The sequence below is a fragment of the Chlamydotis macqueenii genome, chromosome 2 (genome assembly GCF_036417535.1).
Source record: "Chlamydotis macqueenii isolate bChlMac1 chromosome 2, bChlMac1.mat, whole genome shotgun sequence".
Classification (NCBI taxonomy): Eukaryota; Metazoa; Chordata; class Aves; order Otidiformes; family Otididae; genus Chlamydotis; species Chlamydotis macqueenii.
Window position 1 is genome coordinate 87,342,132 of NC_141557.1, and position 25,256 is coordinate 87,367,387.

At 37.7% G+C, this 25,256-nt stretch overlaps 1 protein-coding gene across 4 annotated transcripts in view; it reads left to right on the forward strand.

Annotated features, from left to right (window-relative positions):
- Positions 1-25,256, forward strand: part of SEMA5A (semaphorin 5A) — a 331,427-nt gene that overhangs the window by 292,128 nt on the left and 14,043 nt on the right. For all 4 annotated transcript variants that reach the window (XM_086740401.1, XM_086740400.1, XM_086740399.1 and 1 more), the window contains 3 exons: positions 2,083-2,308; positions 12,266-12,484; positions 21,925-22,095. In XM_086740401.1, coding sequence (XP_086596527.1) covers positions 2,083-2,308; positions 12,266-12,484; positions 21,925-22,095 — 616 coding nt within the window. The remainder of the gene's footprint in view (positions 1-2,082; positions 2,309-12,265; positions 12,485-21,924; positions 22,096-25,256) is intronic.

Genomic DNA, 25,256 nt, shown 5'->3' on the forward strand with positions numbered 1-25,256 from the left:
GCTTCCAGAGTGCCAAGTCAAATTTTGGTGTCCAGTCCTAAGGACACCTATGTAGTGTTAAGAAGTTCAGCTTAGTTTATAATTATGTATACTTGGGCATGAAAAATATGTTTGTAGGTATGGGACAAGGAACACTTTCTGCATCATTGATAAAGGCACAGCAAAATACAGTTACTGAAAAATTAAATTGAGGGGAAAAGGCAGCCTTGAATTAACTTGCAATTTGTTAGCTTTGAGGACTACTAAATAGTGGAACAGCTGATGCGGGGAGGTGATAGACTCATCAGTGCTAGACATTAAAAAAAAAAAAAGAGCAAAAGACACAGAGTGCTCTCTCTAAAAGATGGACTGTAATCCAGCTACTGGAGGGGACTGCACGTTGGAGGTGACTAGCCAGTTGAGATAGCAAGCAGAGTGGTTCTGGCGCTTCCTGGGATCTGTTAATTTTATTATTTCCTTTTTACAGTTCATATGCTGCAAGAACAGTGTAACATATTCTGTCCTTGATCTAAAACATACATGACAAAAATTACTTCCTAAAGGAGTCATGACAAAATTACTTTCCCTGCTGTACAGAGGACCAGATAGTTTGCTTGTATTTTGCTCTTTTCTTATCCAGAAACCAATCAAGGCTGAAACTCAGATCCCCGAAAGGGTTGATCCAGTCCTCTGTGCTCTAAAGGGATCCCTGAGTATAGATCATCCCTGAGTATAACTCATGTGGCCACCATTGCAGTGACCACCAGCTTTTAAGATGGAAAAGGACTTTGCACAGCCTTGAGAAGTCAACAGGAGTAGTCCCGGTGAAGTCTTTGGGCTATGAGCTCTTTCTTGCCTGAACTACCACAAAACTATGAAACCAGGAAGATTGTCACAAGTCCACCTGGTCTCAGAGCATAGAATCATAGAATCATAGAATAGTTTCAGTTAGAAGGGACCTTTAAAGGCCATCTAGTCCAATGTCCCTGCAAGGAGAGTCTTGAACATAGTGCTGAGTTCTCCGCTGCCTTGCTGTGTTAGTGGGGCAGGGGTTTCTGGAGAATATTTTTTTTTTTCGCAATGGTAATAGATAGAAAAATTAAAAAAGCTTTAGACAAAGAACCTGCTTTTAGATCTGAAATAGCAACACAACCTTTAAACCAAAATATGGTTGAGAGCAATTGCTCTCAGCCTAATTGGATATGTTATTTATTTAGACCATCTGAGAGAAGAGGGAGTGGACTGAGGAAAGTAAGAGATAAAAATGCTATGATCACCATGGGAAAGAGAGGAGCAGGTAATTTATTGCTTGTTGGAACACGGTGGTATCAGCTGGAGTAGGGATTATGGAAGAAAGAGATTGTACCACGTGATAAAACCATTATTTCTGTTGTATCCATTTTTTTTTTTTTTTTAGTGATATTACAGACATATGTTGTGGGGCTTGAGAATACTGGCAATTCTGCATTTGTTTCTTAGGTGTGGTTTGTTCCCTTTGGTGCATATCATTCCACAGGGAATTTGCTTCTGGTAATAGGTTTAGCAATGCTGGAGCTATCGGTAAGATGCACCTCAGGGAGCCGGATTCTGTAATAGAAAACATTTTTTTGTCCATTTTCCCCTTGCAATACATAAGCAATATATGAAATGGACAGTGGTTCACTTATTTATATGCCACTAGATTTTTCCAAGGAATTATTTGCTGGTTTGTGTCTTGTACTTGCAGTTTATCAGAATTCCTCTTAATTAAAAGCTTTAATATTTAGCTGCACCTTGTTTGGGGCTATTAATTTATACAAGTTCTGCTTTATCGTGGTACTTCTAGTGTTCAGTTTACTGTTTTTATGGATGTAATACATCTAATTTGTACTGATATATTATTACTTTTAGCAGTGTGATACTGTGCTTGCCTAGAAGCGGAAAAAAACACTTTCAGTTTGAGACTGGAATTAAAAGTTAAGTGATGATCGCTGCTATTGGAAATGCTGAAAAAAATATCCAAAGCTTTTTTATTGGGTGGCTGTTTGTCTGTTTCAAGAGTTTGTGGGGTTTGTTTTCAAGTTCTGTGTAGTGATTATATTCATTATGTCCATTTTCTTTCAGGAATATCAACCTTGTAACACCAATGCCTGTCCAGAGTTAAAAAAGACAACTCCCTGGACACCTTGGACCCCAGTCAATATTTCAGACAACGGTGGCCACTATGAACAACGTTTCCGATACACCTGCAAAGCGCGCTTGCCTGACCCAAATTTGCTGGAGGTGGGAAGGCAAAGGATTGAAATGCGTTATTGTTCCAGTGATGGCACCAGTGGATGCTCGACAGATGGTAAGCAAAGCTAGAGTGGCTGCATGATGCCTCCTGCCAGCGAGGTGTCTGCAGTTCCATTTTCAGCACAGAGTGGAAGTTTTTGTTTGCTGGTGTGTTGTGTAACAGAACTGATAATGAAAAGGAGGACATAGTGATCACAACAGGGAATCTAACTTGTATTTCTTCTGCACGTAGCTTCATCATGCAGCCTAATCAAGCATCTTTTACCAGTGATTATGAGATTTGCCAGGTTATTTTAATATTCTTTACAATAATCTGCAAGCCATGACATGGCAGCCCAATTCTCAGAGGATTCGGTCACCTCCTTGTACTCTCTCAGGTTTTTACTGGAGGAGAGTTTGTGCAACATTAAAATATTAGCTGGAATATGTAGTATTGATACTGAGAATAACTTTTTGCTCAGTAATTCTAAAGTAGCAAGTGTAAAATTGATGCAGGTGTTTAACTAAATAAGGAATTTATGAACTAGATAATTTCTATTATAAAAGTTTATGTTATGCAGTTGCTAGCAATTTAAAGTTCTGTTTATTTCTGCAATGGAAAACTGAACTCCTTCAAAATCTTTTCAACTTTAGAAGACTTTAAGTTGGAATTATTTTATTTCCTTTCTTCCCAATTTCTCTCTCCCATCCCACTGGGTAGGGGGAGGGTGAGCGAGAAACCGTGTGGTGATGAGGGCTAAACCGCAAGAATTTTGTTCTTTCCCTATCAGTAATACATCGTTTTGAATAAATGTTATATGTAAATATATATATAAAATTAAAACTAGAACTTCTGGCAGTCACTCTAATTCTACTACTTCATTTCATTGATTATCCAGTTTTAATTATGTATCAGGTTTTGTTTTTAAGTATTACATTTTAGTTATATAATCTATGAAAACACTGATTTTAATTATTATATTTTAATATTTATAGACCTGCTTTACACTTACATAGCCGTTGTATCTTCCCAACACCCAGATTAGCTGAAAAAAATGTATCACTGAAGCCATTTGGCTTGTCTAAGGTCACAAAGAGAGAAAGTCCTTGAGCTTTCTAATTCTCAATATTAGTCACACCAACTATCGTGAAAATCAGTCCTAAGCATTTCCTGCCTATATTGGGTTTACAAGGTTTTGGTAGCGGGGGGAGCTGCAGGGGTGGTTTCTGTGAGAAGATGCTAGAAACTTCCCGATACCTTTCATCTTGTATAAAACCTTCATTAATTCAAATGACATCTGTGCCTCTTTGGAGGGGGCAGGATGTTAGTAATTTTTTAAAAGAAATACATAGTATTGAACTGCATGAAACGATAGAACAAACCCTGTGGTACTCCAGAGGAGACTTAGTTTCATATTCTATGTCATTTCCCATTTCAGGTAATCTACAGTCTCCAGTGTTTATTTTTTAGGTTTGGATAGCAAGGCAGATTATGGCATGGAGAAACTCTTCCAGCACTTGGACATTTATGACACCTTTTTAAAATTTCATGAGATTAAATGAGAAAGAGAATAATTTTCCCACAAGATAGCACAGAATTAGAGTTATCACAACAACTAGAAGTAGAAGTACAGGACAATCTAGGTATATTCTTGTCTGGCAGCTGAGATGTCAGCACTTAAGAATGGAGTATATGAAAGCCAACGCACTACTTGGAGAATAGGTTAGTAGGACAAACCAGTGCAAGAGCCAATTTGTCTTATGTCACATTGCTGCAAGAAAATTAAGCTTGGAAGCACCTTTCTCAGCTCTGAGGTGATGATCATAAGTCTTCTCCTGGAGCTGGATGCATAAGCTCACTCTTAGAGAATATAGTGAGAAGTAACAGTGCCTACATTTTGTTAAATAAAGGCTTCAGGCAGAGTGCAAGAGACGAGTGTGTGGATTCAGGTGTGATTTTTGCCTGATTAGCTTGAAGATTTTTCTTTCACTTCTGAACATCAGATTCCTGAATTGCCTGTTGTGGTAGCTTATCGTTGCATCTTGTTGAAGCTGCTGCTTTGCTTCATTTTGAAATAATTAATTGTTGGACCAGTGTATGGGAGTGACCCTGTTGCATAGTAATTGAAATGTTCACCTGGGAGAAGGATTTCTGCTGACTAATCCCAAAACTACTGAGTGTTTAAATACTTTATATTGAGTAGCTGACAAGGCAGAAACTATTATACATCTCTCCATTCTTCCTAGTGAGTACCCTCGTAACTTTGTCATTAATTCGTGCTCATTCTTTGACACTTTTTGGCCAATGAGTCTTTAATTATTCATTAATGAAAGATCAAACCCAGTCAGTGTTCCAAGTGGCTGCATTAACCAATATACTTCTAGTGAAAAGAGTTACTGTTATGTCTCTTTTAGCCATATTTTATTTTCAGCCTGTTTGCTTAAGCATTTTCAGATTATGAATGTCAGAACAGTATGAAGTGGAAGAGAAGAGGGGCACAGTTTTGATTTGCTGATGTGATGAAACTTTCTAACTGCCTCTAAACTGCAGGATTCAGGAGCACTTCCCTGCTCCTAGATTCAAATTTAGGTCGAACACACCACCCTTCTACTGTTCCTTGATTTCAGAGGAAGAAAATACATGAATAAGAGAGTCATGTGCTGTAGCTGTAGCTTTTGGAACAGAAGGATCTCATGAGAATGGGAAATCATTAATTTTGGCTAACACTTTCACAATTTCTGGCTAAATAGCAAGGAAACATCATAACTTGCTTCTACCTGACCAGAGCTTGGATACCATGAAACATTCTTTTCATTATCTCCATGTTGAACTGTAGCAATATGCTGGCTTCTGTAGAAAGATTAATAGTGGTACAGCATGCTTGGCATACTTCAGTACCAAAGATGTGTTCTACAAAGATCAGTTCTCTATCCTTTGCAGAAGAGAGCCATTTGTTAGAAATTTTCTCATTGCCTGTAATCTCCCAGTGTGCAACTATAGTCGTGCCATGTTAAACAGAATCATGTTTCACTGTCACATGCTAGCAAAGTGAACTTACTTTGCAGTCTGAGCTTAGAGGTAGAATGTCTTGCCAGAAACCCATGAGATGACTCCTGTGTGTGGTAAGATTGCTATCTCAATTAACCAAGCAGTAGTATTTGCACACTGTGTTCATGCTTTTCTGATTTGAGGTTTCATTAAGAGGGAAAGAAAATACATTTTATTCTCAGATAGGGAAGGGACAGGTATTTCAAATAAACTGAAAGAGATTGTGTACATTGTTGCACATCTTAATGCTCATGTCAGTACAGCCCAGCATTAAAAGTCTAGAAATTACATCACAATAGGCTTTAATATGTGCTTATGAAACATATTAAATATCTACATTAAACATGCTGACTCTTTGTAGGATTATCTGATATATAAGCGCTATGAACTGTACTGAAAACATAAGCATTTAATCCAAAGATAAAAATTTCACAAGGTATGATGTTACCTGAAGGTATGTAAGTTTTATGCTTCTATGATATTGTTAAATACTTGCAGAATATCTTCAGAAAGTGACAACATTGAAACAATCTTTGTTTATCCTTGTTACCTGCTGCACTTTAAACAGTATTTCACACTGTCATTTATAAATGATTCAGGATACTTGAATTTTGGCTCCAGACCATCTTTTTCCAAAGTCATGAACCTAGAGTGCTTGAATAATTGAATTTTCTTTGTTAGGTTTGAGCAGGAAGACATAAGGTATAAATCAGTCAAGTAATATAATTTATCAGGTGTCACTGCTACTTCTCTCTTATTTAGAGCTATATTCCTTAGCTACAGGCTAGACTAGGGAATTATTATATGTGCTTTATTACAGCCTCACTTTTAAGGGAAATTAATTGAACTCGACTGGGAAAGTTGCAGTTTTCAAGAAGAATCAGGCCAATCAAAGTCTCATTACAGGCTTTTGCAAAAGCAGACTTTTTCTCCTGTACTAGTCAAGGCAGGTGACTTCCATGTTAACATGGCTCTGAACAGGATTAATTTCTTGTGGAGTTATAAGATTAGTCCGATTTAACCAAAAAGTTTTAAAAATTACTTAGAATTTATGTAATCAGCTTGGTTTAGATCAGAATTATATAACTCAATTAGACATTTTTTTTTCTATTATATGTGCTTGCTAAGTATCATGGAATAAGTAAGCAGCAAAGCAGTGCTAATTTCTCTGTAATTTTACCCATATTGACCAAAGCATAAGCACTTAAAATGAGAGAATAGTCTTTTGTTTAGGTGTCAGTTCATGTCTCCTGTCTCCTCTGTCTTAGAAGTTGATGGTTATTTTGTCCACCGAATCCCTGTGATTGCTTTTACTGACATTTTTGCAGTACTTGTTGTTACTTGTGGAAATTTTTGCTTCAGGGAAGCACAGCTGCCTGTTTAAAATTTTGCTAGGATTAAGCAGTTAAATTCCCTTTTCTAGCCTCAGCATGCAGCAGTTTATTAATTGAGTACAACTTCTAAACAACTGAAAATAAGCCTGTTGGTAAACTGCAAGCAGAATTCATACATTCCAGTCATTCACAGGACTTCATTCTAGACATTCACAGGAAATCAGCCATAGGCTTTCTGAGAATGATTTAGTTTAAAACATTTGAATGATGAACCTGTTGTAAAGGCTGGATCTGGATTTGTTTCACAGCTGTTCTGTCTGTCTTGGGAAAACTACTCATTAGTTCACTGATGATGCTATGATTGACAGTCTTTAAATAAGGAGAGCTTAGGTGTTGTTTTAGTGACTAGACTTTTGCTGTTTACCAAGCCAAAGGCATTGGCCCTTGCATTCTGTTTTAGCCAGATATTTTCATCTTGGGGGCAATAAGCTGAGAAATACAGAAGGCTTAATGTTGATTTCTGTTGGGTGGCACAGTCTGGTTTCTGCTCTTGGAGGTGGATGTGGAGCAATTAGAAAGTTGCCCAAATTGCAAACAGGTGGCAAGCAAGAAAACTGGTTTAATGAGAAAAGTAGGACTTTGCATAGTTTCAGCCATTTGTTCTGAAAGATTACTATGCTTTTATATTTATACCTTCTCCTGTTGAATTTTATGTAAACTGTGATACAGATAAGACTCAGTTTTCTATAGCCACTTAATTTCTGAAGAAGTTTTTCTTGAAGAAATTCTACAGTATAATTTTCTAGTTAGCTTTGCATTAGCCCCCTACACCCATCCCTGCCACCACTTCAATTAGTAAACAAGACTTCTTAGCTGAAGGACTCAATGATTCTTATCTTCCATCCACTTTCCATAGCTTAACAAGTCACTACACATCAGTTGGCCAAAGGAAGAAAGGAGTGGTTGGAGTTTCCATTTGCAACAGTCTTTACATGAACAGTTGCAAGAGCTCTGCAGACATGTCATAATTACACCACAAATCCTCTTTTTTATATGTATGTTTTTATATATGTGTGCATATGTATTTATAATACATGCATATGTGTAAGTAGGTGTTTGTGTGTGTGTATGTATGTATATATGCATATGATTTATTGGATTGTCCTCATGTTGGTATTATGCTAGGCAAATTCACCCTAAAGATTCATAATCCATATTGGCTTTTCAAAATAGCATGTGAAAGTATTAATATTATAATACTACAGACTTTTTAGGGGAGTGCCTTTATTAAATATTAGCTATACAGGATATTGAACAACTTCTATTTAAAAAAAAAAGAATTCATTATCTGAGTTGTATCACAGTGAAAATGCCTCAGAAGCACAAGGTCCTGAAACTGAAGGACTTTGTTACAGAATGCTGTCTCATTACTTTAATTTTCAGCTGACTTCTTTTCTCTTAGATTTCTCCTCTAATATCTATGTAGTTTATGTTGTAGCTTCTGCTATGTTTATGTCCAATAATTTTGTTCCCATGACACTTTTTTTTTTTTTGCATTGTCTATGAAGGAAATATTTACAATTTTTGTAGAAATGCAGAGGCTGCAATGATGGGATACTTACATTGAGTGAGTTTTCTGTCATTGCCAAAGGTACTCTTCAGAGTTTTGTGTTCAGAGAGCCAGCCGTTCTGTGCCTTGCCATCTTCTGAAAGAAATAATCTCTCATATTCTTTTCCTTAGTGTATTTGAAAGAGACAAACACCTGCTTAGTTTCTCTCTGCACATCTTCAGAGGCCTAAACTCTTACAATACTCAAGAAAGATCCTTGGAATAATCTATAAAACAGATTTATAATCCATCTGTTCACGGTGTTCTCCTTCCAATAGAAGTTGCAAGTAACTTCTGAATACAATCAGCAAAGGAGATTTTAGGTGTGGAAAGTATGAATATGCAAGAATAATAGGAAAATAGTCATGTCTTGAATAATCTCCTTAATAGAAGAAATGGATCATGTTTACTTTTCATAAGAGTCCAGATAAAAGTAAAGCTGCTTATAAAAAGTAAAACTACGTATTTTTTTTTCTTTTTTTTTTTTGCATTGTACTTAAATATCATTGAATCGTTTAGGTTGGAAGGAACCTCTTGAGATTATCTAGTCCAATCCCCCTGTTCATTCAGGGTCACCTAGTACTGGTTGCCCAGGACCTTGTAAAGTTGAGTTTTTAATATCTCCACAGATGGAGACTACACAACCTCTAAGGGCAACCTGTTCCAATAGTTGACCGTAATCACAGTAAAAAGTTAGGTTTTTGTGTTAAGATGGAATTTTATGTGTTTTAATTTGTGCCCATTGCGTCTTGTCCTGTTGGTGGGTACTACTGAGAAGAGCCTGGATCCCTCTTCTTTATTCCCCTCATCAGGTATTTATACACATTAACGAGATCCCCCTGAGCCTTCTCTTCTCCAGGTTGAACAGTCCCAGCTCTCAGCCTCCTCTCATATGAAAGATTCTCCAGGCCCTTAATCATCCTTTGGCACTGCCCTGATTTGCTTCAGTAAGTCCATATCTTTCTTATACTGGGTAGCCCAGAGCTGGGCCCAGCACTCCAGATGGGATCTCAGCACTGCTGAGAAGGATCACCTCCCTTGACCTAGTGGCAGGGGTCCTCCCAATGCAACCTGGGAAATTGTTAGCCTTCTTTGCCACAAGGGAACATTGCTGACTCACAGTCAGCTTGCTGTCCACCAGGACCCTGAGATCCTTCTTTGCAGAGTTACTTTCTAGATGATTGGCCTCAAATTACTGTTGCATGGAGTTGTGCATACTTTATTGACTTGTCTATCAGGAAGTTATGAGAGACAGTGTCAAAAATCTTACTAAAATAACATCCACTGTTCTCCCCTCATCCATGAACTTAGTCACCTCCTTGTAGAAGGCTATAAGGTTGTTCAAGGAATATATAGTACGGTATTTCCAGAATGTAAGCTGATCTTGTTATTTTTAATGTCATTAGTGTCATAATGTTAATTTTTTAATGTGCAGTTTCTGTCTAAAGAGAGGATTCTAAAAGCTTCTCTATGAACACTGTATGAATTACTGTAAAACTGAGAAAATACTACTCCTTGTAATAATTTTTTTAATGTTTTCGAAAGAAGAAAACACAGGGGAACACTTGCTGCAGACTAAACTCCACACTGAAAAGATTCTTTAGAATATTCTTCTGTTTCAGAGCTGAAGAGTACCTCAGAGTTTTCCCTTAGAGGATTCTCCTGCCCACTCCTCAATTTAAATAGCAAGAAATCTAATATCATAATGGCAAATAAGGTCACACATTTTCCTTTGGACTAAAAAAGCTATACCTGTTCTGCAAAAATGTCTTCAGAACATCCTAGTATTGGTATGAAGTGATGCACACTGAAGTGTTTTATAAAGAAAATGACGGGCAGTCTGGTCCAATTAGCACTTTTTCCATTGTTTGCATTGCTGTTAATTTAATATTAAAAAAAAAACCCTTTATTTAAATTTCTGGTATAAAACAATACTGTTATTTTGGTCTCACAGCTCACTGTGTGCATAAGCTGGGCATTTCCATCACCAAAGTGATACAAAATTGCAAAAAAAAAAAAGGCTCTCACAGAGCTGAAAAGTGGACCTGTCTTCATAATTCCCATACTATTTCTCTCTCCTTGCTCCCTCCTTGGATTTGAATGTGAATCATGTTTCTTGAAATGCTGCTTTTAATATCTGTGTAAAATAATCTGGCTCAGCAGGAGAGAAATAGTTACCCTCTATACTCACTGGAAGGTTTTCCTCATTTTTAGTCATTTTTATATTGCTGTTCTGCTGTTTTCTTAATTTCAACAGTTTCTTAATACAAGTATTTCTGTGTCACTGCATCATCATTCCGATATTGCATGTTGTTATCAGGTGTTGAATAAAAAAAAATGCAGAGTCTCATCTATTTTGGGATAATTGTGAATGTACTTTTCAGGGCAGAACTTAAGCAGTATTTCTAATGGCATAAGCACAATTAGATGTAGGGCATAATTGTTTCAGTACTGGACACCACAAATGAGGGGCTCCACCACTCTGGTTATGCAGAGTACTGGTCCTGTTCCGTCCAGGACTCCTGTTGGGCAACCTCCTCACAGTATTACTTGTAGCTGCTTTCAGTATGTGATTCAGTACATCTTCTATTTCTTTGTCTCCATTTGATACTCCCACAGTATTGGGGACAGCACAGTTTGGGCTTGTGGGTAGAGCATAAAACAATTTCTTAAGAATGAAAGCTTGTGTTGCATTTCAAGCTGCAAACAGTCCCATGCATTTTCCCAGTGTTGATGATACCATTCATCTGTATGTGTATTAGCAATACTGAAGCTCTAGCGTAGGCAAGCAGCCACATCCTCTGCTATTTTAAGTACATTCACAGGACCTTCTCTCATCCCAACTACTTAAACAAGTGCTTGTAATAAAAGCAGCAGTTAGTTGTCCATTAATCATAGCGTTTCCAGTGATACTAGGACTGAGGAAGGTGAACCACTTTGGCAACAGTAGGAGATCCCAGTAGTGTTGCTGGAGGTGCTTAGTAGTGATACTTAGAGGTAATGCTCAAGAGTGAGTTCATTGCTGAGCTGAGTAGAGTTGAGGGAGTCTTCTTCCATGCAGGACCAAGCCTGAAAGTGACAAAGATACTCAAATGCTCTGCAGATTATTAGAACTTCACCTAAGGCTACATCCGGGCATATTGGTTGTATACTGTGAACAAGATTCTGTGTGTTCCCCTTTCACTGATAAATAGTGGACTTCAGTCTCCGCCACTGTTTAGTCTAATGCCTTTTCTCAGTACTAAACTCACTTAGAAAAGATGTTTTCCACTTGCCAGATGGTTATTTTAACTAGGAAGTATTCTAGAATGTGTGTCTCCAAAAGGGTGGTTTTCATAGCTTATATGTGGTTTAGAACACTTCAACTCAGTGGAAAATAAACTGGTTTTGGTTTTGTTTTTGTTTTTTTTTTAAAGTGGCAAAGCATTGCTCTTCACAGGACAGACTCACTAGATTTCGCAGAATTATTGCTGTACACTGTCTGAAGTCTGACTATGGTTAGGATAAGTACAGTCCATTGCTTTCTAGGACAACTGTGAGCCTCTGGGAACAGCAAGCATTAGTGAAGATGGGCTGGGCAGAGTCCTGTCATAGGACCAGAGGAGCTGGCTTGATGAGAGGTCACAGGCAGCTCAGTCCTATCTTCTGTGCCACCTTCTTCCTCCAAAACAGAGGCAATATTACCTATGTAATGAGTCTGGAGATTTTCTGATTACAATTACTGTGCAAGAAACAGATACTTTTTATCATCCTCAGGTGGAGTAAGTTTATTTCATTCGTTACTGAATTCAATGCAGCTGTAAAGCTTTAACTAAAGAGTTAGATCCAAGTCGCCACTGTGCAAGTGATTATGGAATTTCTATTATGGAAGAGATTCTTGAGATGAAACTAGGGTTTGGATTATGAGACTAAAGGACAAGACCCTCCTGGTGTCGTGTTACTGTTACAAGCCTAGGAGTAATTTGAAGAGGAAAAGGTTGTTTTGGGGTGAAATACTGCTTTAATTCAGTATTGGTTTTTTTTCAATCCTTATTTTATTAGGATTGTCAGGGGATTTCTTGCGTTCTGGACGATATTCTGCTCATACCATCAATGGTGCCTGGTCACCCTGGTCTCCATGGTCTCAGTGCAGTCGTGACTGCAGTAGAGGTATACGGAATCGCAAACGGGTCTGCAGCAATCCTGAGCCCAAGTACGGGGGACTTCCTTGCCTCGGCCCATCTCTAGAGTACCAGGAATGCAACATTTTGCCTTGTCCAGGTAAGAGTCAACTGAAATGACAGAAGGCTATATCTTGCAATCGTTTATTTGGTTGTTTGTTTTTTATTTTTAGTTGATGATATTGGATTTTGTTTTGGTTTTTGAATAAACTACAGCTCAATTTACTTTTATCATATAAGTGGATTCGGGTAAGATTCCCAAGTGATGTCAATCAGTTTATCATCAACAGTATTAACAGCTATGTCTTTTTTCACTTGTGAGACCATGACTGTAAAAAATGTAATTTTAATAAGTAAAATTATAAGAGAAGAAAGACATATGAAATCTGGCAAGACATGAGAAATCTGGCTTAGTCTTTATTTAAACTCAAGATCTCATTTTCATGATAGTGGTTACTGGCATTAAACCTGTGCTAACTTTTGAGTATAGAGCCTCTAGCAAATAAAGTTCAGAACCGAACATGAAACTTGATGGTAACTCAAGTAAGCCATAAAGATTCTTCTTGGAATCTTGAGCTTCTCCTTCATTGAAAGTTGTTTTATGATTCTATAAAAAGGATTACAAGTAGCATATATGTTTTCAAGAAACTACTTTTGGTTATAAATCATTGTTGTATCCTAGACATTTGGGGGAAAAAAAAAATCTTGGTTTCAGTCACCTCTCACCTTTCATAAAACAGACATCCAAATTCAAAGGCTTTTGAGCTTTGCAGAGGCTTTGTGGAAAAAGAAAGGGGAGGGATATAGAACACATGAGGAAAAGAAAGTGCAATTGGAATAGAAGGAAAGAATGCAAGGTAAGAAACCGCAGAGAGGAAGAAGGATAATGACTGAGAGACTCAGTTCTTTCCAGTATCAACAAGTAAATTTAGAAACAAGATTTCATGCATCTTTAATTGTATTAATTATGTATAACAGGGCTGCATATTTTATTGTTGAAGACTTGGAGCTTTTGGCGTTTATTCAAGTGTGGACCTGAAGGATTACTATGGCAATATACTTACTACATATGTTTATTACTATAGTAAAACATATGTGTGTCTGTCTGTATTTATCTATGTGTGGATATATCTGTATCGTTACAAGTTAAAACTATGTTCCCTAAATCATGGATATATTTTTTTAGTGTGAGTATTTTGTCCAATCTTATAATTGCAGTGCTTTTCCTAGGCTTTCTAAGCCCTTTGAAAGTCACTGTCCATTCTCTGCTTCAGAATCTAAGCAGTAGATCTGTGCTTTGAAAAACACACTTCCTTCTTGAATTGAACCTAAGTAATATATTTTGGCAGATATCCCACAAACCCAGCAGCTTTGTGACTGTTTTGACTGCTCAGTGAAAGTGAACTTCTCTGCAGTTTTATGGCTAATGGGAACAGTAGGATTGCTTGGCAACCTGAATGCCTCAGGCAGCCCCCTGAGTCATTCCGTGCTCCAGCTCTCCTGCTGGTGGGGCAGATCCAAAGGGAATTTCTGTTGGGGATCCCTGTTTAGGCCTGGGTGAACACCCACTGAGCCAGCAAGGTTCTGAAAAAGGCACTTGAGCACAACAAGCCAGTACTTTCCGATGAAATTTTCTTGCTGCATCCACGGAGGAGGAAAGTAGCTTTAGATGCTCATTGTGTAGCTTCTCTATCTGGCAGTGTAGGCATCTGAGGAGATCAAGGTAAGAGATAATATGCTTATTTCTGAGCTTAGAGGCATGATCAGTGAAGTGTGGCCATGTTTTCTACACCAAGCAATGTGAGAGAGAGGTGAAAGAGAATCAGCAGAAAACCAACAGTTGGCAGAGAATTATAAAATTCTGTCCCAAATCTTCTCCACGTTGGCACAGCACTAGTGTATGCTCTAGTTCATTAGTTCCTGAACTGCAATCATAACACCTTGCTTATCTTGAATAATAAAATTATAAACAATTCTGTTTCATGTGACTGCACTATTCATCTGTGAAAAATTTTGAAGATTGACAGTAATGCAATAGATTTAGGAGACCATTGTACTAACATCTGCAAGCCTCCCCAGGGATGCACAAAATGGGTGAAGCAAGTTAGAACATAGCACCTCACCTCCTCATGGGCTCCTTCTTCCCTTGCAAAGGGAATCCTTCCATGAGACACTGCCTTCAGCTTTCTTTGAAGCGAGTGGTACGGTAATAGCTAACAGCTCTGTTCACAAGTAACTGCAGCGCATTCATTAAATGGGCCCAGATTATGTATAAAACAAGGCCAGATTTGTTGTTCATCACTTGCTGTTGATTCTTAAAATAAATTCTGTCTTGAATTTTATTGGATTTTTTCAATGTTAAAATAAGTTAAAGGTTTTCAGAAGTGATATTTTTAATTAGCTCTGCAGCTAGTATGCTGTTATATTTTTTGAAAGAAATTGTTCCAACTAGTAAAACACATAGTTATGCAGACATAAGTTTGGTGTCTTTGTTGTTTATGAGTTAGCCAATACCCAAAATTAAAATACACAAAGTTGTAAAGCAGAACTTGAAATTGTACTTTATATAAAAATTATTCCCTCTTCTGCTATCTTTGAATTTGAAAATATTTTTAAAGATCAGTTGTTATAGAGTGTGGTGGGCCTTTCTGAAGAAGTGTCCTAATATATCTAGTAACTTTCTTCAGAGACAAGTTTCATTCTTCTTTTTAGTAGCAAATTTGCATGAAGATATAGAGCCTGAATAAAGGATTTAGATGTATGATAGCCTGCAACGAATCACAAAGTTCCTCTACTACAGAACTACTGTTTGCCAGTAATTAAAAAGAAATGTAAGGGACTAAGTCAGATCTCAGATAAATCTGAAGGGAAAACATTGCAAGTGGTGGATGTAATTAATTTTTTTTTTCTTTAAGACATGGGAGAATAAAAAATGGTTGCAGAATAAGGCTTATCCATAAATCAGACCTGATTATAAATTTGTAGAAAGGGAATAATTTTTTTTTTGGTAGAGAAGCATACTGATGAAATTGAATTCTCTCAATTTCTAATGAAAGTTGCAAAAAGTTAAATTGGTGGGTAAACATGAACATGTATTAGGTTGGCATTCATGACAGCTCATGAAGAAAGGGGAGACATAAACAATACGTGAGTGAACAGCCTTTGCTCCAGGCCCACATGTACAAACCTGTCAGACTCCACAGTAGGGAGGATAAAAGCCAGTAAAAGAAACCATGGTGATCACTTTTCAGCCTTCTTGTTAATCACTGTGCTAGGGAGTAGATTTCATTTTCTAGGTCCTTATATTTAGGACAGCTGTATAAAGTCATTCTTACCCTAGCTACCCAAGTGAGTTTCTAAAATGTCCCTGTTTAGAATTTGATCACACGGCCCTTGCAGGTGTTTATGAGAAAGGTTGGTGTAGGTGCAGATCACATAGTGGTATTGACTATACTCTCCTGACGTGAACTAGGCTGTAGATGGAGTTTCAGGCACTGAGTAGGAGTAAACACCTCAGGCCCTTCTTGCCACTGTGAGCATCGAGGAGAAAACCAGGGACTGTGCATAGTTCATTCTTGCCCATGTGAGTAAGCGAGGTGCAGACAGAAAGTCTAAGGAATATGCGGAGATTTTCCTCTGACCTCAGCCTGAAAGTAATGGCCATGGTACTAGAAATAAAAATGTGACTAAGAACGATTTGGTGATTCCTAAGATTTACCTGAGCTCCCTCGAAATAAGGACAGTTTCACCTGCTCCCTGCTGGCCCAGATCAATTCAGTCATTAGCCTTTCAGAAATACTCTGGTTAGTAGGAAGGGGTGAGATGGCAGCCATAAAGAAGCCTTCCTGCTAGTGCAGGCTCAGGTTCTGTTTTGCTCCCTGTTCTGCTTATTGCAGCCAGGATCAAACCCTTATGATGCAAACTGATGAAACAGATGAGTGATGAAGAAATATATGGAGCAGTGCTTAAGTCATGCTGAAAGTCAATAGGACTTTAGGCTTCTAAATCAATTAATCTGAGCACAGTGTCGTACTGGAAGACACTAAGTGCTCTGAACGACTGACACAATGAAAAAGCCCATGGAGCAATCACCAAGCGTACAAGGCGCTCTTGTCTCTGTCTAGCATGCTCCCAAATAATCTGTAGAAATAGTTTGGAAGTTAGTGTAGGGTAAGGCCTGTTCCCAGTACTCAGCTTCTTTGTGGCCATACTGCTCTGAGGGGTAGGGTAGGAGAATTTGCACTGTTGTCTTGCACTAGCAAATTATGCTTTGGCCCTGTACGTCGGCCCCTTCTTTGTGGCTCAGAGTTGAGCTGAAAAGCACTGAACAGCCTCAATAACTATGGAAAGGATCTGTGAGTGCCCAGTGACATTTCTGTTTTCTTTCAGTTACTAATACATGGTCAATATGAAAAGAAAGGAATCTATAATCAGACATATTAGGGTTTTGTTATCCTTGGGGACTTGCAAGATATTTAGGCTAACAAAGAAAAGTAGATGATGAAGAGAAGGATTGCTTGAATGGTAAATTCTGCAAATTTAGAAAAAATTACAGGAATTTACTAACTAAAATATTTGTCTACCTGAAAATAGTAATAACCAAATGTAAGGAATTCTATCTTAGCTCACAATATTACACATATCTTCAGTTATTACTGTAGGAGAAGACATTTCATAGTTTTTGGGTTTGTTTTATTTCTTGTTACTTTCTCTTTTATTCTTTTGCACATAGAGACACTTGACCAATGTGCCTTAATTAGGAGTTTAAAGCATAGCTACATAAGCGCCATTGGGTAGGATGAGCTACATGAATTTCTGTTCCCTTTTCTTCTTAGACCTTAGTGGTGGATCAGAGGGAAAGGAAAGGTGCTGTCTCTTACATTTGAAATTCTGATACTTCATGACAATATTTTGAGATTTTACCAGTTTCAAATTTTTGTTATAGTATTTTTATTTTGCTCTAGTTATGACATTTTGGCTGAGAAGAACTGAATAAATTCAGATATCATAAATGTGCTAAAAAAAATTAAAGACTTTAGATGTACAAAACTCCCTGAAAGACTGTTTAAGTTATTTGTGCATCCCCTAAAGCCAGTTATTGCTTGTTGGTTTTTTCTTCATTATTGCTTTTTCTGTTCTCCTGTATTTTTTTTTCCTTGAAGTCATACTTGGCCAAAAGGATATAGGAATATATTTTAAGGAACAGACAAAGTTTATCCTGCACTTTCTAAATCAGGGGGAAAAAATTGCTCTGACCCAATAAAGCTTGTTTCAGAGGCTGCTGAAGCCTGTCTATCCACATACATTGGTGTCTCTAGGCTGCTTTTGCAGCCAGTGAGGAGAGGACTGAACTCCCTTTTGGAAACAACTGTTGGTTTTCTAACTTAAGTGTCTCAGTTACAGATTTAAACCTGAATTGGTCCTTAGATATTGTTCTTGTACTTTCCTTAGAAGCATTCATTTGCCTTCTGTGTTTCTGCACCACACTATGTTGACTGTTTCATCCAGCATTGCTTTTATGAATAAAAGGTAACTGTAGCATCACAGAAACGAGACTTTGCCTTTGCAAACTATGGTGTAAAAATTGCTCTTTTCCACACTGAAACATATGCAGCAATATCCCACAGGATTAGGAAAAAGTAGTAGACTAAGTGATGTGGAATGGGATGATCCCCAGGTGTCTGGAGAGGAGCAGTACTCTCCTAAGTCCGTAGGCTGCCAAACACTCTGTGTCCCCGAATTTAACTTTTACTCAATCACTGGGAAGCACACCATCTGCACTTTGGTGGGTGGAAAGGACTACTGCCCCTTTATACTCCTTCATGGATATAGAAAAGACTGATATCTCAGCATTTTTTATTCTCTTTTGCTACACTTTCAAAAAGATGAACATGAAAAGTTATAAACCTAAAGACATACACCAAAAAAAAACATATTTTTTTTTTTGTTTTTTAAATTTGCAATGAGATGAGACAGTATATGAAAGAGCCTGTGATCCGGTCTGTTCTCATGAAAGCGGGTGAGGTCAGTGTGCCTGCCCACGCTTTCTTCCGCTTCCTTGTAAAACCCAAAGTGCATAGCAAGGTATCCAGTTTACTTAATTGTCTCTTGGAAATTCTCCAGTAGTGTGGATGTTTTATCTTGTCCCCTGGACATCCCATTTCTGTACACTGTTTCTCCCTAGAACATATTCTTCCCTATGGTTTGTTTTTTTTTATTATCGTGAAGAAATATTTATTAACCACAACAACAGCCAGTAGGCAAAAAGTTGTTTGCTTTACTGTAAAGGAAAGAGCATTGTTTGAGAGCACCCTGCTAGCTGAAGGGTGCCTTCCTCCAAAAGGGACCAACTTCAGTAATTGTCACAAAATGCAAAGACTCTTTGTGTCTTTCATTGTGGAAATGCTTTAATGACTTTCTTTTGTCCAACAGCTCTACAAAACTGTTATGTAAAGAAACTGTAGTGACTGGAACTTTCCTTGCAGCTGTGTATTTTTCCTCCTATAAGAAGCAGAAATAACATTAAGGACTCCATGACAAAAAGAAAAAAGAAAAAAAAAAAACAACAGATGGTGCTGTGTTGCTAAGCAACTTTAAAGAAAGATGAAAGAAACCACAGAGCTCTATTTAGGTCTTGTAAAAACTCAAGCAGTAAATACCCACTCCTTTGATCTTATTTAACCATGATGATGCTTTATCATCCTTTGTTACTGAGAAAAAAAAGTTCTGGGGACAAATGAAAGAGGTAGTTATGATAGTCCTTGAAAAGCCTAGACATTTAGGATGGCAGCCTGTCAGTAAATAGGCACTAAGAAAAACAGTTATAATTACACTGTCCAGTTCAACCATGATCAAATCTAACGTTATCTGTTATATTATGTCTGTCCTTTCCCATTATCCCCAGATCAACTTCTTCCTTTACATCTGGAGGCTTATAGTATAGCCATGGTCACCACAGCTGTGGAACATGGTGACATTCCTAGACGTCACGTTGCTCTTTGTGTTCTCGTCCACCTATAGATAGTTTACAGATGGCAGTTTCAGTGTGTGCACTGTAATTCTCACTCTGGTCGATTGAAAGTGTTGAGGGTCACTGTCTCCATTACAGCGAACAAGCCACAGGTAATGTTTGCAGACAATTTATCTTCTGTCTAGGCAATCTCAGGCTGTCATTCTGTTTTGTGGAGGTCTGCACACTACAGCAGAAATGTCTCTGATGATTCATTTGAGCTAGTCAAGGATCATTTGAAAAAAAAAAAAAAGGAGTATCTGGAAAGGTAAAGCCTTAATATTGCATTAAAGGAATAGCTTAGGTAACAGCTTCTGCTTTTATTTGACGTAATTAAAAACAAAAAAAAAGAGAGAGACAAGTTCTGAATAAAAGATCCAATGTCTCCATGTCTTCAACTTGTTATAAAATTGCACAGTCTGTTTCAGCTGCACTGAAGGCAAATAACCTGTGGATTTATTGGATATGAGCTTGCATAATCCTCCATTAACAGACTCATCTCTGGCAAAAAGACGCATTTGTTTTCCAGTGACTATATGAATAAGAGAACAAGTCAAGCACTCTACAGAGATGCAATATAGGTGGTATAAAACTCTCCCATAAATCTGTATAGCTAGATGATTTGGCTGATAAGTATATCAGGGAAAAAAATGTAGCAATCATTGAATTCCCTAATAATGGAAATAATTTATTTAGATTATGTATTTGGAATATAGTACCAGATTCCATAAATCCTGTCTATCCAATCAGGCTATTCAGAGGCCAGATACATTACTTGCAAAAGGTTTTACAGTTGTTGTTCTTAGCAAGGAAGTGCCAAATCCATGCTTTCCTGATTTATAGGATAATGTTGCAAACAATACAGAGACTAAAATGCTATATATTCAACAACTTCACTTACAGGATTAGTTAATAGCCTTAGGTATGCACTAGCGAATTATCTGTTTGATTAACAGATGAGAACCTGAGGGTATGCTGTGTCTGAAATTACATTAAAGAATGCATGAATAAGTTTTAATATCAAAATAACCACATTCTCCTAGCTCAATTTTGTCACTGTTGCAGCCTTTGCTCAGAAATCATTCTATTCAACTCACTGGATGCACTTATGACATTCAATGCTACCAAACCAAAATGAGTATATTTTTAACGTTCTACATCTCCATCTAAGGAGAATTTAAATGAAAATGCCACACAGATATTTTCATTGTAAGTTAATTTTTTCCAGATTTGGAACCTATATTTTTTTTGGTAAGAGATAATTATGGAATAGCATTTCAATAAACCAGTGGGAACAGGTTTACTCCTTGAAAGGCTATTTGATTAATTGAACAGAAATCGTCAAAAGGAGTCATTGTGAAACACTGGATGAATGTTTTGGAGACTTCAGTGGCAATCAATTGTTTCAAAAAACCATGAAGTAATCTCTTACAAGGAATATCTTAAATAAGTATGCTTTAAAAAAAACAAATTCATTTTTTTTTTGTGGGTTATGAAAATTTTGAAAGTTTAGGTTTTTGTTACTTTTTTTTTTCCCAAAAAAAAATTGGAAGAGAAATTAACAAAACACTGAGATTCTTTGCAGAGGGAATACTGTCCCTGGGAGAAGTACATGTGACTTTGTCATGTGGCTGCAGATAGGAAGCCTTTGGCAGATGGGCTGCAATATGGCCATAAATGCCAAAAATACATCCTGTGGCAGTAGCTTTAAGAACAGAGGCTGAAGCGGAAACAGTCCAGTGCAGGCAATGAGTCAAACTTTTGTTAGAGGCCTGTCTAGCAATCATGTGTCAAAAAGCCATCTGACAGATGGGGTTCCTGTGAAATCCAGCCTACCTTTTAGAGCAACCTTGTGAAAACTCAGACTGGAGAGCAATCTGGGAAGGATCTTCAAAAACCTGTGTTCGAAACGTTAAGTGGCAACTCTTTTTTGTCATTTGTCTGCTGCTTTTTTGAACTACTGTCCTTGTTCTACTGCTGGCACCTATGCTAGAGCTACATTAAAATTGTAATATTATATTGGCCCATCAAACACTACAGCTGTGCTAGATCAGTTGAAATGGATTATAGGGCTAAGGTACTCTCACCTGGGTTGCAAAAAAAAATCTGGATTCCTCAGTCTCTCTGCTCATATTCTTGGGCTGTTTTATTTTATGAATAATAATTTATTTTGAGCTTATGATACTTCTGCTAAACAAGCTTTGGTATTTTATTTCCTCACAAGTGAGGAAAGAAAAGGAAAAGAAATTTAAAATGGTTTTGGCCTTAAAACTATTATGATACCCACTGAAAGTGCCTTATATGGATGAGTAGCTTTGTCAGACTTCCCAGTATACCAGTGACTTTTAAAATTTGTAAATTAAACCGTGTTGTGATAAAATTAAATTTGTGGACCTATGTTCAGTGCCCCCTAAAAATGTCCAGTAATTTCAGTGGGCCATTGATTAAATCCACAGAATATGAGAAAAATGGGTTGGATTATGTCATGTCATAGATTAACTTGGAACAATGTGTATTTTGTGTCTTTTCAGTGGATGGAGGCTGGTCTTGTTGGTCATCTTGGTCAAAGTGCTCAGCAACTTGTGGAGGAGGACATTACATGAGAACCCGCTCCTGCACAAACCCAGCACCAGCATATGGAGGAGATATCTGCCTTGGACTGCACACTGAAGAAGCACTTTGCAACACACAGCCGTGTCCAGGTATGGCAAATCAGCTGATGCAGATTTGTTGTTTGTTGTGCCACAGAATAAGGCATTCACAGTTAGGCAACATAATGCTCCTTGATGTAGTATTTAGGAGCAAATAACTTCTCTCCCTTATTAAGTGCACGATCAGGTCTTACATGCTAGAATCACAGTAAATCAAGTAATAGCAGGATACAGCCTACAGGACACCACCTCCTCCCTCCCTCTTTAAAATTTAAAATCTAAGTTACCAGATTCCAGATATGGATAAACTAAAATTGTATAATATTTGAAGCGGATCATGCAAATGGCCTGGGCGAGTTTTAATAACAATATCACAAAGAAGTGCATTTGTTTAAACGCTAAACATTTACAGCAAGTGAATTGCTGAGGTTAGTATTCAACATGTGTTATCACAAGGGCCTTCAAGTAGATAATGTTTGCCCTCTTCTCATGTAAAACACAGAGCAAACCTTAACGTGCCTTGTAAAATACCTTCTTCAATATCTCATGTTAAGGAGCAGAGACTTCATCTTTTTAAATGACTGTGGAGTTCTTTGTAAATTAAATGTCTCAGCACTGCTGTTAGTTGTGTGATATTATGGATCGTGACTTTTCCTGTTACTTTGACTCTGCCTTTTGACCATATTAAAGGAAATTACTTTTTTTTTTTCCCATGAAATTTAAGTGAGAAGTAGAAACTAAAACCAGATAAAATAATTAGTGAAAAGCCAGTGTGAACATGTGTTTTCATTTATTGCTGATTAACGGTTTACAGGCAACAGCAAAAGGAAATAAGCAGTTCTGATGCCACATTGTATTAGTTGCTTCACTGAGAGCTCATAGACTTCATAGCAAAAGTTTTTTGCTCATATGATGAGGCTGTGCATGTGAAGGCACAAGCCCCATGAGTTTGAATTTATGGAATCTTATTACCTGTGCTGAACTACAATTTAAGTTAATTTCATTTTCTAGGTACTGCATGTCTTGCAGCTGAATGAAAGTGCCTACTTTGTCAAAATTAAAGCAGATGCAACACTCTGTACTGTGTTTTAAAAAAACCCGAACAATCAATTGATGATTTGATTTTTCAAGACAAATAGTGTGTGTTTGTATGTAGAAGTTACATAGCTGCCTTGGGATTTTTAAGGCATCCTTAGAAGGTCAGAACTGGCTCATTCATTGTGCTGGTATTGTAGCTATTTCTCTTGTTGCACATTTATTTTCTACCACCATTTTTTTCTAGAAAGAACAGTTTGCAAACATTTATAAATAATATCTTCATCTTATTTTGACCTGCTTGTTACTCAGATTTTAAAGGGGGAGGAGGGCAGGGTGGAGGAGGAGGAGATTGGTTTCATTTTGGTTCAAGAAAGTGAAAACTTTTATAAAGCAATAAAATTTCAGAAGGTGAAGTATATTTTTCATCTTCTGTGGCTTTTTATTAATATTTTAGTCTCGCTGAAAATTTATCATAGGTTTTTGAAATAACACGTCATAAACTACCTGTGGGAATGACCCTTGCCTCATGTTTATGATGTAGATTTCAAAACTTATTAAATTGCTCTTATTTCACATTGATACAGGACAAAAATAACTGCAGTGCTACACATGTCAAGTTTGGACAGACTCCTGCATCCCTACAGAGCCAATTTCTTGTGGTGAGGGTCATGTGGACAGTAGTTACCCCTTGTGCAGATCTGAAAGTACCATTGGTGACATTCGCTACTTCAGTGACATGTTTAATATAGAAAGGAAATAGTACTGACACTTGGAATCTAAGAGCAACCAACCAACACAGAAATGCATATGCAAAAATGGCAATTATTTGTAGTGTTTCTTAAGTTGTGAAAAGAGTAAAGATTTCTTGGCACTTGAAATAGTACTTTTTTCTTTTTTTGGCCAAACAAAATCTGCAGAAAATGAAAATTTCTAGAATTCTGATACTAAGAATTTTTTGAGGATATGGAAGGTTAATGGCAAATCCATCTGAAAGTATGCAAGTGTGCACTTAAAAGAGAGTAACAGGCTTGCATCTGCAAAGTACATCAGTTTTTCTCAACTTTCATAGTAGAAGCTATATCACTGTGTTTGTGTCTTTTCTTTTCATTTATCCAAATGCAGTCAGTTGCATTAACATGCTGCACTGTTGATCAGTAGTGGTTTATAGGCTGCTTATCAGTTAAGTGTAATTGGTTGCAACAGTGTTTCTAATGTACTGAATAAAGCACTGTTTTATATCTAAACTATTTACTACTCCTGGAAGACAGGCCAATATATCTTTAAATTGCCAACTCACACATGCAAATAATGGATAAAACAGTTGAGCATTTAGAAGTGTTCTGTGTGAAAGAAGTAATGATTTTACAGACTGGTGGCCTGATCTTTCTGAGATGCCTTTTTATATTTCAGGAACTGCTTGGACTTAACCTGGCTTCAAAGGCCAGCCAAGACTCTGTAGGAAGAAAATCATAGAATAGTTTGGGTTGGAAGGGACCTTTAAACGCCATCTAGTCCAACCACCCTGAAAAAAGCAGGGACATGCCCCACTAGATCGGATTGCTCAGAGCCCCATCGAACCTGGCCTTGAATGTTTCCAGGGATGGGGCATCTACCACCTCTTGGGTAACCTGTGCCAGTGTTGCACCACGCTCATTGTAAAAAATCTTTTCCTTATATCAAGTCTGAATCTACCTCCTCCTATTTTTTAAAAAAATTACCCCTTGTCCTATCACAACAGACCCTGCTAAAGAGTTTCTCCTCATCTTTCTTTAGGCCCCCTTCAGGTATTGGAAGATTGCTGTAGGGTCTCATCGGAGCTTTCTTTTCCCCAGGCTGAACAGCCCCAACTCTCTCAGCCTGTCCTCATAGGAGAGGTGCTCCAGCCCTCTGCTCATCTTTGTAGCTCAGTTGCCTTGCTCAGTCACTAGTATGTAACCTAGCATGATCTACATATACTCCGAGGTTCCTGCTTTATCACAGGATGTAGCCCCTTCAGCAAGGAACCTGGTGAACCAAAAGCACATTGAACAAGATGAGGCTGTAGAGTGCATCAGTCAACAAGCTGCGTTTAGGATGCTCACGAGCATTTTGGCAGCTGCTGCATATATCCCAGTTATACCAGAACTGGACAAGCATATTGGCTCTGGCTTAAGCATGCCCTCTGCCACTCATGG